Source organism: Myxine glutinosa, chromosome 1 (assembly GCF_964187855.1).
Source record: "Myxine glutinosa chromosome 1, kmMyxGlut1.1, whole genome shotgun sequence".
Lineage (NCBI taxonomy): Eukaryota > Metazoa > Chordata > Myxini > Myxiniformes > Myxinidae > Myxine > Myxine glutinosa.
In genome coordinates, this window is record NC_136261.1 from 382182395 (window position 1) to 382199957 (window position 17563).

General features: G+C 46.1%; 1 protein-coding gene across 2 annotated transcripts in view; it reads left to right on the forward strand.

Annotated features, from left to right (window-relative positions):
* The window catches only part of LOC137416165 (uncharacterized), a 146751-nt gene that overhangs the window by 22639 nt on the left and 106549 nt on the right, over nucleotides 1–17563 (forward strand). For both annotated transcript variants that reach the window (XM_068101712.2, XM_068101692.2), the window contains exons 4-5: nucleotides 1601–1691; nucleotides 1772–1903. In XM_068101712.2, coding sequence (XP_067957813.2) covers nucleotides 1601–1691; nucleotides 1772–1903 — 223 coding nt within the window. The remainder of the gene's footprint in view (nucleotides 1–1600; nucleotides 1692–1771; nucleotides 1904–17563) is intronic.

Below are 17563 nucleotides of genomic sequence, written 5' to 3' on the forward strand. Positions count from 1 at the left end.
CTTGTGACACCGAGGATTGGCGACTATATTTCAGAACAATTTATTCGCCACGTTGGACTTAGTCCGAAACATGGGCTTCTGGATTGGGTCTCGGAGATTATGGACCGATTTTGTTCATACTTGGCACAAAGACAGTTCATGACGGTATACATATGCACATCATTTTCTTTCGCAATGCGATCAAATATGGCCGACTGGCGGCCATTTTAGTTGTGAAACACCCAATGTTGAACATGTCCTCAACCATATCTCCGACATGCATTTACCGATCTTGTTCAAACTTGGCACACAGAAAACAAATGATGGGGTACATATTAATGTCATTTAATTTCGAGATCAGATCCAAGATGGTCGATTAGTGCTCATTTTAGTACTTAAACGTGTCCCCCGCAACCATTTCTCGGACGTGCATAGACAAATTTTGTTCATACTTGACACATGAGAGTATACATATGCAGAAGATTTTTTTCTTGTAATCCAACTGAAGATGGCCGACTGGCAGCCTTTAACTCCGTACAGCAAAATTACTAAAACCACGGGGGTTATGACATTTTATTTAATTGTTTCCCTCTTGTTTTGTCAACATTTACAAACAACAATTTATGCAAAGTATGTCAATATTCTGATTTGAAAATGTACAAGGACAATATTTCATTAAGAAAAGTCGTGATGTCATCAATTGCAGAACATCAATGATTTATCAACAACATAAGGAGTACCCAAGCAGATCAGATTCGAACTTCAAAGAGTGTTTATCAACTTTAACTCGGATGAGCAAATTAATCGGACCAACATCAAGAGCCAGCACGCACAGAGAGATAGGAAGTAACTTTTATTACAGTTGGTTTCAATTTCATTGGATTGGAATTTGGAATTTCATTGGAAAAAGATTGAATTCCCATTGTGTTTGCCTTTTGTTCTCTTTATTTATAATACTGTGTGTTTAAGGTCTATGAGGAACAATCGTGCAATTTATACAACAATGTAAACTCTTGTATAAACTAGAACGGCACTCAGTAGAGAGCATACCTCCGCCAGGTTTAACAGTTTACGTTTTATATCCCAGAGTAGACCAGAAAATCACAATACAGAATCACATTTAATCAAAATCATCCATCCACAACTTTTTGAGATATCCTGCTGTATATTGTTTTTGGCCATATCTCCCAATGGTGAAGAATCACTTTAAAAATCCTGGTATCCGAATCCGGATCTTCACCCAAATGTAATCACTTCGTCCTTGTCACATACGCTACATCTCTGCCAAATTTCGTCTGAATCCATCCACAACTTTTTGAGCTATCTTGTTCACAAACAAACAGCCAGACAGACAGACAGGGGTGAAAACATAACCTCCCTCCACCTTTGGTGGCGGAGGTAATAATGTTTTAAATCTGAATCTGTTTTCTTTCAACAAGATCATTGAGTGAACATTTGAAGGACCTGGAGATTTAGGATGGAGGAAGTAAAAATATAAAGAATGTTTGTTTGATTGCCTTTGCCTGTTGTTAGATTTTATGTCGATATCGTCAATACATTGAACAAATACATCATCAAAACCAGTCAACATTATCACACAGTTTGTGTTTTTGATTTACAGGCTCCATGCTTTGGAACAGAAAGTTCTTCTCCTTGCCCACCAAATCAGTTCCGTCATGATGATAGGATTTGCTGTGAATTTTGTGGCATTGGTGAGTCTTCATCTCAATTCCCCTCTTATTCAATGGGCACACCCTTTTGCAATAATTCCAATGAATTTTCTATTTTCCAGGAACATACATGTACAAACCCTGCGAGGTTCCTGGAAGTAATCCTCTCTGCATGCCTTGTGACGAGGGGACATCATACATGGACAAACAAAATAACGACACAATGTGCAAGAAATGCAGTCTTTGTGACCCAGGTATACGATCCGACTCCGTTTATTTTACTCTTTTTGCAGTTAATTACTTAAGAACAAACACAACCAATAATTATAAAATGTCCTCTTCCTTCCAGCGTGTGCATGTTTTATCCACAACTCCATAATATGAGGTTATGATCAATCATTTTCACACATTGGAACTTCCAATGACAATGGCGCAATATGCTTCTTGGCCACCACAATGGAACTTCCAACGTCAATGGCGCAATATGCTTCTTGGCCACCACATTGCAATTTCCAACACGTAATGTGCGTCCTGGCCACCACACTGGAACTTCCAACGTCAATGTGTGCAATGTGCTTTTTGGCCAACACATTGGAACTTCCAACGTCAATGTGTGCAATGTGCTTTTTGGCCACCACATTGGAACTTCCAACGTCAATGTATGCAATGTGCTTTTTGGCCACCACATTGGAACTTCCATCGTCAATGTGTGCAATGTGCTTTTTGGCCACCACATTGGAACTTCCAACGTCAATGTGTGCAATGTGCTTTTTGGCCACCACATTGGAATTTCCAACACGTATTGTGGTTCCTGGCCACCACATTGGAACTTCCAACGTCAATGTGTGCAATGGGCTTTTTGGCAACCACATTGGAACTTCCAACGTCAATGTGTGCAATGTGCTTCCTGGCCACCACATTGGAACTTCCAACGTCAATGTGCGCAATGTGCTTTTTGGCCACCACATTGAAATTTCCAACACATAATGTACTTCCTGGCCACCCTATTGGAACTTCCAGCGTCAATGCACGTAATGTGCTTCCTGGCCACCACATTGGAACTTCCAACATCAATGTGCGCAATGTGCTTCCTGGCCACCACATTGGAACTTCCAACATCAATATTACTGTAATTCACCAAATGTCTGTCCGTCTGTTCGAAGGTACCGTAAAAAATGCTGAACCAATCGCAAATATATTTTGGGTGGGTAATCCTGGGACCTCTGGGAGTAAAATAGGCTATTTAGTTTTCCCAATTTCAGCTTTGGTCTCCAGCATTCTCAGGTTTGGACTCCCGCATAACATTCGCGTTCGCATAATGTTCATTGTGACGATGTTCTCATTGTGACAATGTATGTGTTCACGGTAGTGTTTGACATGACGGTGTGAACGTAATTTCGTAATGTTTTTCGTTTCGTAATCCTTTAATGGACGTTTAATGCCCTTCGATGTCCGGGGCCGCACTCGCGCTACACTGGACGGGCCGGCGTGTAGCTTGCCCTTCGCCGTCAGGCTCGGATAAACCGCTGAGCCCCATCCGTGATGGAGACTGGGGCTTGAGACAATGTCCTTCATTAAAAGTATAATAAACGTTGTCTCCATCGATCTTGCCAAGGCCGTAAGAGCTATCGGCTCAAAATCCTTTTAACTTTAGATTTGGTACAGTTACACGTATCAGGAATTTGGTACACGTTTCGGGAGTACATACGACATAGCGATTGTGAACACTATTATCGATCACGATTCACGATCATCACGATCATAGTGTATCGATCATGATTTGAAACACGATGGAATAATATTTACCGATATGAAGAGTGATGTGGCTTTTATTCAAATTCTGAAGATACTGTTTAGATTTTGATGATTTGCGTGTGATATGATTCAACGGATGTTTATATAAATCGTTTAAAATAAAAAAAACCTTCAATTTCTGATATTTTTCCTTTTCATTTGGCCTTCCCAATTTGAGCCCCGCCCCTAGGGCGGGTGCCGTTGCTAGTGTGCGTAATGTGCTTCCTGGCCACCACATTGGAACTTCCAACATCAATGTGCATAATGTGCTTTTTGGCCACCACATTGGAACTTCCAACATTAAAGTGCATAATGTCCTTCTCTGTAGTGTTCAAAAAATGACGGGAAAGGAAAGATGATTGACTGATAGAGCCAGAAGAATATTAAAATATGAAATGTTACAATATTTCTCTTGATACCTTCCAATGTTAGTGCAAGCGTTAGTAGTCTTCTATTGTTGCCTGAGCTGAAATGACGTCAAAAGAAAATTTTGATTTTGATCAACATATATGAATAATCAGAATTATGAACATCCTCTTGTGGGTTTCGCTGGGAAACCTAAACTGTCGGTTTGGAAAAAACGAAGTTTTTTGGAAAAAAAACTTTTGGAAGTTTGGAAAAAAATCCCAAACTGTCGATACTTTAAGTTCAATTAAATAGTCAGGGGGACTATGTTGTGATATAAAGACCCGTGGGATTTAAATGATTAGAACATGCCACCTACCTGGGTAGACTATTTAGGTCCCAAGGAGTAAGAAAATCGATGTTGGCAAAATTGGAAGTGTTGCAGATGGCGGCCATCTTGGATTTCAATTTTATTTTTTACGAATTATTACGTTATTATTAATTAACGTTATCATTAATTATTTTAGAAAAATTTCATTACAAATTTATTGATGGACGTCATGTGAAAAGAGGAATAACAGCCCACTTGACTACTGTGCAAGCTTTGTTTACCTTGTACGTTGAGGTTTTCTTCAAAGACAAAGGGGAACTACACCACAAATGCGCTGAAAAGGCTGACAAGCTCAACAAGGCATGCAGAGATAATAATGTTGAGAAAATACAGAGAGCTCATGAAGATATGAAACATACAGTGGATTCACTTGGAATCCTGGATAAGATGAGTGAGTTTGATGAAGCTATAGCTAACAGACCACTGGCACGGGCCATCTGCCAGTATATGACGATGGTTTTGGAAATGCTAACGTACATAAGAGCAGTGCGAAGCGGTGACTGGATGCTTCATCTTGATGCAACGGAAACGTTTGTAAAGTACTTCTTTGCCCATGACGAGTTGAACTATGCCCGTTTGCTTTCTGTGTACTTGACAGACATGAAAGCTTTGGCCAAATCAGATCCAGAAATATGGGCCGAGTTTATGGATGGAAATTGGGTTGTCAACAAGAACATCAACCCATTCTGTGCAATTGGTCCCGATCACGCTCTCGAGCAAGTAAACCGGATGATGAAAGTACTTGGTGGATTCATTGGTATTCCACTCAGCCCCTTGGCCCGCGCAAAGTTCTTCTTAGTGGCACCAGATCTTGCCTGGCTAGCAAAAGAAGCAGAGGCAATAGCTGTTGTACCAATAAACCAAACAATGAAGCAGCATCATGAGAATACAGATGCCAAAACCAAACTACAGGTGAAGAACATAGCTGCACTGAAGGATACTATCAACAAGTTCACAAACCCCTTTACAGATGAATGTGAGCAGTTGATCAATATGGTTACCAAAGCCGTCATGCCAGAGAGAGTCCTACATGACATTTGCAGAAGAACACAGATTGGAGAGGAGTGTTTTGCTCAATTTGTTTCAGATAGAATCACTACAAACAATGTCAATATTTGGGCGCCAATGAAGAAACGGAAGTTGCAGATTGGTCGGCAAGTGCGATGAAAACTGAGACAAAAATTGAAGACAAAATTGTGGAACTCTAGGAAGATCGGGCACTGTTTGCCCGTTTACTGGTAGTATCCAAAGCAAGAGATATTGACCTTAAGCAAGCCGTTGGTTAATATGAATTTTCTGTAGTACCGAGGTCGTTGTTTGCAGCCGATGGTTCACTTCTTCACACCACATCGAAGAGTGACCTGATGTTGATACTAGAAAACCTGCCAAAGGTTGAAGCAGTGACCCAGGAAAATAATAACCAAAGAGTTGATCAAGCTGGCGTCAACTATAAGTGTGTTGCTGTCATCGATGCAATGGCTGATTTACAAACATTGGACAAGCCAGAATGCATCAAAACCTGTCATGACCTAGCAAACCACTTCATTGGACGCCACTGGCAGAAGTATGGTGACTACGACGAGGTACATTTGGTGTTTGACCGTTCGTTATGACACTGGAGAATCTCTGAAAGCTTCAACCCCGTGAGAGACGTTTGGGTGGTAACAGGGCAGTGGCGTATCATATTACTGATTCCACATCAATTGGCAAACTAAGCATGCAGCAGTTGCTTGCCCATGTGGCAACGAAAGATGCATTAACCGCCTATTTGGCTGAAAAGATACTGCAACATGATGTAACAATGGGCAAGTCCCTTGTGGTTGCCTGGCGGAATAAGGCAAGAGCTACACATAGAGCAGTAGTTGACCTCTCAAGTAGTCAAGAAGAAGCAGATACCAAACTCATTCTGCATTCCATTGATGCTTCTGTAAATGGTGCTACCTCCTCTCTAGACATCCACTCACCAGACACCGATGTGCTTGTACTTGCCATCAGACGATACCCCAGTTTATGTCCAAATACTTCCTTTGTAACAGGGGCTGGTCAAAAACATAGGGTGATACCCCATGAGCCCATCTACAGTGCCTTGGGTCCAAGGAAAGCTGCAGCTCTACCGGGATTTCATGCACTATCAGGAGCAGATGTCACAGGAAAATTTGCTGGAAAAGGAAAGAATAAATTCTGGAAAGTACTGCAGGAACTTGATCCAACTGATGAGATAGTAAATGCCCTTGTACAGCTAGGAACAACAGATGAACTACCTAACACTTTGTTTGCTGCAATTGAATCATTTGTATGCAAGTTGTATCTCCCTAACACAGAGCTGTTGAATGTAGCTGATGTAAGGTGGTGGCTATTCAAAAAGAAGCAAGCTCAATCAGAAGGTTTACCTCCAACCCAAACTGCACTGCATAATGCCATCTTGAGAGCGAACTACCAGGCCATGATTTCGAATAATGACATCATTGCAAATCCAGACCTACCAGAACCGCTGGAATGGTTGGAATTTGGTAGATGGCCGATATAAACCAGTCATGACAACCTTGCCGCCTGCTCCGCAAGCAGTAATTGATCTGGTGAAATGTTCCTGTGCAAAGACACGATGTTCAAGTAATCGCTGCAAATGCAGAAGGAATGGATTGAATTGCACAGATCTTTGCAGCTGTAGTGAGGACTCAGAATCATGTGACAACTCAGAAGACACAGTTCTCTCAGATGATGGAGGAGGATTGTGATAGTGAAGATGAGTTATTTTAACTTCCACAAGGATTTGAGCAGGCAATAAACTCTGGCAACCAACTATAGGGTTGGTTTAACTTATATAACCAAGGCTTAACTTAACAAGTTAAGTTTCTTAACTTAACTTAACTTAACTTAACTTAACAAGTTTCTTAACTTAACTTAACTTAACAAGGTTTAACTTATATAACAACTTACATAACCAAGATTGACTTCTATAGGGTTGGTTTTCTAAGGCTTATATCAAAATATTAACTTATATCAAATAAGTATTTTAAGGTGAAAGCGCGATGACGTCACCACGTCACGCGGCACGAATGCGCGCCTGTGTCGTTGGAGGTATTGACTTCTATAGGGTTGGTTTTCTAAGGCTTATATCAAGATATTAACTTATATCAAATAAGTCTTTTAAGGTGAAAGCGCGATGACGTCACCACGTCACCACGTCACGCGGCACGAATGCGCGCCTGTGTCGTTGGAGGTATTGACTTCAAAAGGGTTGGTTTTCTAAGGCTTATATCAAAATATTAAATTATATCAAATAAGATTTTAAGGTGAAAGCGCGATGACGTCACGCGGCCTTGCCTAGATGTAGGCCGCACCTAATTTTGTCGAATAAAGTGGTATTCGGGTGGTTCCGGTATTTGGGACCGCAGGGATGGAAAGTGCAGGTACGGGGTGCCAGTCACTCCCCAGCCGGCCCGCTCTGAAGGTTCGGATCAGGACACCGGGATTCATTCCGGTCGCCCGGTCGGCCCGGAGGTGGGGGTGTGGGGCCTGTCATGGAACGTCAAAACAAACAGCCTGCCAGGGCTGCCCAAAAGTCTGGCGTGAGGGGCGCGTCCACTAATGGAACGCCTCTCGCTTCCCAGATCGAGGGCAACGTGGTCAGGAGAACCTCGTCCCTTCTGGTTGCCTTGCCGTCCCACCATGAGCGCTGGTCAGGGTGCACTTCAAACTAAGCTTAAGTGTCAAGCGTTAAGTTCCTCCTTGCCCTCGCAAGGGAAAGGCTAGGGTCAAGCTCTTCCAAATTTCCAAATACTAGAAATCGGACGTCTCAAATTAATTAATTAATTTGTTAATACATCTCAGTCGCCCGCGACCTCTCCAGCGCGGGCGTCGATCCAGTCCATTTCCGGTGCGACCGGGCCGAGTATCGGCCCGGCCATGGCCGAAGCAGTTGATTCCGCCGTAGCACGCTAACGCGTAGGCTCGTGCGTCCCTAGTCCGCCGGGGCTCCGCGGGTGTCCTACCGTGCCCGGCGCCGCTATTCTCTCAAACTTCCGGGAGTAGGTGTCGGTGCCCTGGGACGGAGTTCGCTGTCTAAACATGGTAGCGCTAGGCCAGTGGGACCGCCCGGGACCCACGTGCACTCACACGTTGTTTTGCGCGTGGGCGGCAGTATCAGACCGGGGCGCCCAAACGCTCCCCGGCTAAAGTTCATCCTGGAAGCGCCCACATTGTGCGGACAAACCCCACCAAGTCGAGGGCCACGTGGTCAGGAGAACCTCGTCCCTTCTGGTCACACTGTGCCTATCGGCCGGCCTCGAAGACCGAAATTGTGACTATGTCACCCTAAGCATGCATGTAGTATGGACATACATAGCATCTAGTATGGACAATGTACCACTGACTCAAAAGGATGAAATATTGATGTCATATTGGCAGTCATTTAGAATTTTCATATATTAATTCCTTGACTTGATAAGTGTATGTTCAACTCCTAAACTTAGCCTAACCTCACAGAACATTCATGGCCTTATAGCAACAATAGGCCTTAATACGTCCATTTTGAAATCCAAGATGGCTGCCCTCTGCAACACTTTCAAAATTGCCAACATGGTTTTTCATGTTCGTTGGTACCTATTTAACACATTCATTTAGGTGGGATCTTCTAATCATAAAAATCCCACGGGATTGCATAGTCTCCCTGACTAAAAGGTGATTTTCGCATTAAATTTTTTTTTTTTGTGGTTCCATCAATAATTCACATACACTTCATAAAACATACCGTGGGATAATTAACTTCCACCAGTGAATGTGAGCAGATGGGACACCCAGATTGATGACCAACCGAGGAAGGGAGCACTTTGTGATGCAACGTTATAACTGTTTAGCATCAATCAACATGAGGAAGGGAGCACTTTGTGATGCAACGTCATAACTGTGAAGCACCAATCAACACGAGGAAGGGAGCACTTTGTGATGCAATTTCATAACTCTGAAGCACCAATCAATAGTTCATATTCAAATCAGAAATCTAATCTAGGAACACAGAGAACGTGTTAATTCCCCCACTTTTATGATATCTCTGGCATACTTTGTTATGACTAGTAATACCGGCTTCTACCAGGTGGTGGTACACCAAACACATTAACACATAGAATTGGGGCCCATACCCCCGCTGCCCAACCAATAGGAACATGCGGCCGAGAACTGCCACTTTTAAACTGCTGGCAGTAATGACCGGTTTACTTGCACCCACCTTTGATACAACCCCATTTTTGATACAACCCCACTTTTGATACAACCCCACTTTCATTGGACATGCTTTGACACAACCCCCTTGGATACAACCCCGACACACACACACACACACACACACACACACACACACACACACACACACACACACACACACACACATCCCTCCCCCCCACACACACACACACATCCCTCCCCCCCCCCCCCACACACACACATCCCTCCCTCCCCCCACACACACATCCCCCCCTACACACACACACACACATCCCCACACCCCTCCCCCCACATGCACACCCCTCCATACACACACACACACACACACACACACACACACAGAAACACCCCCTCCCCCCACATGCACACACATATCCAGACAAATGCACATCCCCCTCCCCACCCCCACCCCCCAAGACACATCCCCCCACACACATCCCCCCACACCCATCCCCCCCCCCCCCCACACACACACATACACACATCCAACCCTCCCTCCTCCACACGCACACCCCAACCCCTTCCAACCTCAACACACACACATATCCACCCGCCCCCCCACACCCACACACACATCCACACATCCACACACACACACACAAACACAAGCAGACATCCCCCCACCCCCAAAACACACATACACACACGCACGCACACCCCCCCAACACCGACACAGACATCCACACACACACACACATCCCCCCAACGCCCACCCACACACACGGACACACACACACATCCCATCCCCCCTAACACACACACACACACACACACACACCCCATCCCTAACACACACACACACACACACACACACATCCCACCCCCCTAACACACACATACACACACACACACACACACCCCATCACTAAAACACACACACACACACACACCCCATCCCTAACACACGCACACACACACACACCCCATCCCTAACACACGCACACACACACACCCCATCCCTAACACACACACATGCACACACCAAACACACACACACACACACAACCAACCCCCCCCCCCCCCACACCCACACAGACATCCACATATCACACACACACACACAAACACCCCCACACCCCTCCCCCCACACGCACACCCACACTCCCCCCCCCCTCCACACATACACACACTCACACATCCGCCGCCCCCACTCCACACACCCCACTCCACACTCCCCACCCCCCACAACACAACACAACACTCCCCCACCCCCCACAACACAACGCAACACTCCCCCACCCCCCACAACACAAGACAACACTCCAACACCTCCCACAACACAACACAACGCAACACAACACAACACTCCCCCACCCCCCACAACACAACACAACACTCCACCACCTCCCACAACACAACACAACACAACACTCCCCCACACCCCACAACACAACACAACACTCCCCCACACCCCACAACACAACACAACACAACACTCCCCCACCCCACACAACACAACACAACACAACACTCCCCCACACCCCACAACACAACACAACACAACACTCCCCCACACCCCACAACACAACACAACACAACACAACACTCCCCCACCCCCCACAACACAACACAACACTTCCCCACCCCCCATAACACAACACAACACACCCCACCCCCCACAACACAACACAACACAACACAACACTCCCCCACCCCCCCCCCCCCACAACACAACACAACACCCCCCCACCCCCCACAACACAACACAACACTCCCCCACCTCCCACAACACAACACTCCCCCACCCCCCACAACACTACACAACACACCCCCACAACACAACACAAAACACTCCCCTCCTCACCCCTAACACACACACACACACACACACACACACACACACACACACGTATCCCCCCACCACTAACACACACACAAACACATGCACACATCCCCCCTCCCCCACACATACACACACATCCAACCCCCCCCCCCCCCACCTCCTCCACACGCACACCCCAACCCCCCCCCAACCCAACATGCACACATATCCACCCCCCCCCTACACACACACCCACAAATACATCCACACACATGCACATCCCCACATCCGCACACGTGCACATCCCCACACACACAAACACATCCCCACATGCATACACACACAAACACACACACACATCCACAGACCCCCCCCCCCACACACACACCCACACGCACACATACCCACACCCCCCACCCCCACCCCTAACACACACACACACACACACACACAATCATCCCTCCCCCCCCCCCCCCCCACACCCACACCCACACACACATCCACACATGTCAATCCATGCACTGATTGCAGAAAAAGCCATTTTAAAAAGAAAATTAACCTGAAATTGCAGAGACAGAATTCTTTATTTTATCTGAGAGGCCAAACGATTCTTCTTCTTCTTTAGTGGCCCATAACTTTGAGTGAAATGTGATCGAGTTTAAAAAGTCAGAATTTGACCAAATCTGTTTCATTCGTTTGTTAATGTGCCTCCCCTATTGACAAATCTGCAATTGGAATTTCATTTGAGGTTGAAATGACCGCGGGAGATCGCGTTATCGTGATCACGTTCTGGAAGGACAAATCGGTGCGTTTCTTCTTCTTTCAACAATAAAGACTTATAGCTTCGAGACCGTACATCCAATCATCTTGACATTTTGCACACTTGTTACTCTTCATGATTTCTACTTCAGTATGAAGTTTCACGTCGATCAATAAAGCGATTCAAGAGATATCCATTTAAAAAAAAATATTTTCGTTTAATTAACGATATCTGCCAAACCACGTGACCTATCGCAAATTCTAAAATGGCATTTTAGTAGACTGACATGCTGAACCGATCTGTGAAGTTTCTCCTCGATTGGATCAAAAATGAGGGAGGAGCTAGGTTTTAAAGGTTCATGCTTAAAAACGTCATAACTCTGAAACCATGTGTCGCATGATGTCATGCTCACTCACATTTTTGTTCATCATGGGTATACGATTCTGCTTGCAAAGTTTGGCCTCGATCTGTTCTGCTGTTGCAGAGAAAAAGGGGTTTTCGTGTTTTCATGAAAAACAATATGGCGGCCGAACCACATGACCCGCGACGTCATAATTACCATTAAAATATTCTACAGACCGAGTGCCTCCTATGGTTGATCTCAATCGGCCCTATTATTGCAGAGAAAATGTTTTTTAAAGGAAATTAAAAATTAAAATGGCAATAGCACTGGGAGACATGGCCTGGAAGGACAAAATGGTGTGTTTCTTCTTCTTTCAACAATAAAGACTTGTAGCTTCGCGACCGTACATCCAATCATCTTGAAATTTTGCACACCTGTTCCACTTGATGAGAGCTACAACGCATTCAAAATCCAAGACGATCCTTGCAGTGGTTCAAGAGTTACAAGCTTTTTAAAATTTAAATTCCATTATTTATTGCGGCCAAACCATGTGACTTATCAAAACGTCTCAAGTAACACTGAAACATCCCTCCATGAGGAACATTTGTGTAAAGTTTCCACTCGATATCTCCACAAATTATGGAGGTGATACCATTTCTAGTTTGAGCTTTAAAACGTCATAACTGTAAAACCATGTGGTGGATGACATCGTGCTCGCTGACTTTTTTGTTCGTCATGTGTATGCGAATATGCATGCCAAGGTTGGGCTCGATCCGTTCAGCCGTTGCGGAGAAAAAGGGTTTTTTGTGTTTTTTCACGAAAAGCAAGATGGCGGCCGAACGATGTGACGTATGACTTCGAAAATGTTTGCATTCTGAGTTTTTTTTAACGAAGCATCTGGAAAAAAAAGCCCATTTTCGGGGGAGAAAATTTTTTGTTTGACGAATTCTAACCTCTTAACGTTAGCATTTTTAATATACTCGATACACATGTCTTTTGTTACCATTGAAGAGTTCTTTAGAATGAGCCATTGCTCAAATTTTTCCATTGAGCCGTTTCGGAGATAGAGGGGAAAAGTTGAATTTGTTTTACAAGATGGCGCCCACACCACGTGACATATTACGTCATAATTAGCATTTTAAAATTATAGGAGCCGAGACGATCATTTGTTGAAAACTTCCTGTCAATCCGACCAGCGGTTGCTGAGAACATTAATTATGAAGTTTTCGGAGGTGCAAAATAAGGCGGACGAATAATAATAACTAGAACTGCCACTTTAAAACTGCTGGCAGTGATGACCGGTTTACTCGCACTCACTTTTGATACAACCCCACTTTTGATACAACCCCACTTTTGATACAACCCCACTTTTGATACAACCCCACTTTTGATACAACCCCACTTTCATTGGACATGCTTTGACACAACCCCCTTGGACCTCCCCCCCTTCCCACACCTCCTCCCCCCAAGCCCTCTCCCTTCCACACATCTCCATGCTCTCAAATGTTGTGTTTGTGTGCTTCCCCTTCTCTCCCCATCTTGTCTTCCGCTCCCTCTTTTTATATTTTTTGTTTGTCTGGTTGATTTGTTTGTGAAGTAAATGTTAGCTCTTTCACGAGCCTCGATTCAGTATAGAAATCCCCCCTACACACACACACACACACACACAAACACACACACACACACACACACACACACACACACACACATCCCCCCACCCCCAACTCACACAGATACACACACATGCACACCCCTCCACACATACACACACACCTCCACACCTCCACACACACACATACATCCAACCCCCCCCCCCTCCTCCACATGCACACCGCAACCCCTCCACACACACACACATATCCACCCCCCGCACCCACACACCCCTCCCCCCACACGCACACCCCTCCAAACACACACACACACACCAAGCCCCCCCCCCCACACACACACAAACTTGCACACATCCCTCCCCACCCCCCACACACACACACATCCCCCCCCTACACAAACACACACACACACACGCATGCACACATCCCACCCAACCCCAACACACACACATACACCCATCCACACATACACGCACACACACATCCAACCCCCCCCCCCCCCTCCTCCACATGCACACCCCAACCCCTCCCCACAAACACACATATCCACCCCCCCCCCACACACACCCACATACACATCCCCACACACATACCCCCCCCCCACACACACACCCACATCCCCCCTTCACACACACACACACACACACACACACCCCTCCCCCCACACGCACACCCCTCCACACACATACACACACACACATCCAATCCCCCCCTCTTCACACGCACCCCCCCCCCCAACATACACACATATCCACCCCCCCACACCCACACACAAACACCCCTCCCTCAACAAGCACACCCCTCCACACAAACCCCACCTCCACACACACACACATCCAACCCCCCCTCATCCACATGCACACCCCAACCCCTCCCCCCCACACACAAATATCCACCCCCTCACACCCCACCCCCCACACGCACACCCCTCCACACACCCACACATCCAATCCCCCCTCCTCACACGCACACCCCAACCCCCCCCCCCCCCACATACATACATATCCACCCCCCACACCCACACACAAACACCCCTCCCCCCACACACACACCCCTCCACACATACACACACCCCACCTCCACACACCCCACCTCCACACATACACACACGCACACACACACACACACACACACACATCCGCCCCCCCTCCATACGCACACCCCAACCCCCCCACCCCCACACACACACATATACACCCTCCCCCCCCACACACACACACACACAGACATCCAAACACACACACATCCACACACACACACATTCCCCCTTCCCCCACATGCACACCCCTCCACACATACACAGACACACACACCCCACCTCTACACATACACACACACACACATCTGCCGCCCCCCCCCCCTCCATACGCACACCCCAACCCCCCCCCCCCCCACCCCCCCCACACACACACACACACATATCCACCCCCCCTCCACACACACCCACACACACATCCACACACAAGCACATCCACACACACACACAAACACATCCCCACATGCATACACACACAAACACACACACACATCCCAAGACCCCCCCCCCCCCACACACACACCCTCTCCCCCCCCCCACCACACACACACCCACACAAACACACATCCCCTCACCCCTAACACACACACACACACACCCCATCCCTAACACACACACACACACACACACACACACACACACACACGCGCGCACACACAACCCCCCCCCCCACACACACACACACACATCCCTCTCCCCCCACACACACACATCCCCCCACCCCCACCCCTAACACACACACACACACACACCCCCCATCCCTAACACTCACACAAACGCACACACCAACCCCCCCCCCCCCCACACACACACAAACACATCCCTCCCCCCCCTCCCCCCACACACACACACACACATCCCTCCCCCCCACCCCCCCACACACACACATCCACACATGTCAATCCATGCACTGATTGCAGAAAAAGCTATTTTTATAAGAAAATTAACCTGAAATTGCAGACGGAATTATTTATTTTATCTGAGAAGCCAAACGACGTTTCTTCTTCTTTAGCTTCTCACTACTTTGTGTGAAATGCGATTGAGTTAAAAAAAAAGTCAGAATTTGACCAAATCTGTTTTATTCGTTTGTTAATATACCTCACCTATTGACAAATCTTCAATTGGAATTTTATTTGAGGTTCAAATGACCGCGGGAGATCGTGTGATAGTGATCACGTTCTGGAGGACAAAACGGTGCGTTTCTTCTTCTTTCAACAATAAAGACTTATAGCTTCGAGACCGTACATCCAATCATCTTGAAATTTTGCACACTTCTTCCGCTTGATGTGATCTACATTGCCTTAAAATTTCTAGTCGATCAATGCAGTGGTTCAAGAGTTAGAAGCTTTTAAAAATGTACATTCCATTATTTATTGCGGCCAAACCATGTGACTTATCAAAACATCTCAAGTAACATTGAAACATCCCGCCATGAGGAACATTTATTTAAAGTTTCCACTCGATATCTTCACAAATTATGGAGGTGATACCATTTCCAGTTTGAGCTTTAAAACGTCATACCTCTGAAACCATGTGTCAGATGACATCGTGCTCCATGGCTTTTTTGTTTATCATGGGTGTGCGAATATGCATGCCAAGTTTGGGCTCGATCCGTTCAGCCGTTGCGGAGAAAAAGGGGTTTTTGTGTTTTTTTACGAAAAACAAGATGGCGGCCGAACCATGGGACGTATGACTTCGAAATTTTTGCATTCTGTGTTTTTATAACTAAGCAACTGGGAAAAAAATCCCATTTTCAGGAGAGAAAAATTTTTGTTTGACGAATTCTAACCTCTTAATGTTAGCATTTCTAATATACTCGATACACATGGTTTTTGTTCCCATTGAAGAGTTCTTTAGAATGAGCCATTCCTCAAATTTTTCCATTGAGCGGTTTCGGAGATACAGAGGGGCAAAGTTGAATGTGTTTTACAAGATGGCGCCCAAACCACGTGACCTATGATGTCATAATTAGCATTAAAAAATTCTAGGAGCCGAGACGATCATTTGTTGAAAATTTCCTGTCAATCCGACTAGCAGTTGCTGAGAACATTAATTATGAAGTTTTCGGAGGTGCAAAATAGGGCGGAAGAATAATAAGAAAAATTCTAGCAGTAATAATAGGTTACTCTCCATTTCATGGAGAGTAAACCTAAATAGAACTGCCACTTTTAAACTGCTGGCAGTGATGACCGGTTTACTCGCACCCACTTTTGATACAACCCCACTTTTGATACAACCCACTTTCATTGGACATGCTTTGACACAACCCCCTTGGATACAACCCCGACGCACACACACACACACACACACACACACACACACACACACAGACACACATCCCCCCTACCCCCACATGCACACCCCTCCACACATACACCTCTCGATACACACACACACACACACACACACACACACACACACATCCCTCCTACCCCCACACCACACCCCTCCACACATACACCCCTCCACACATACACACACACACACACACACACACACACACACACACATATATCCAACCCCCCACACCCACACACACATCCACACACACACATCCCCCCACACACATCACTACACACACATCCCTACACACACACATCCCCTCCCACACACAGCCACACACACACACACACACACACACACACACCCTCCA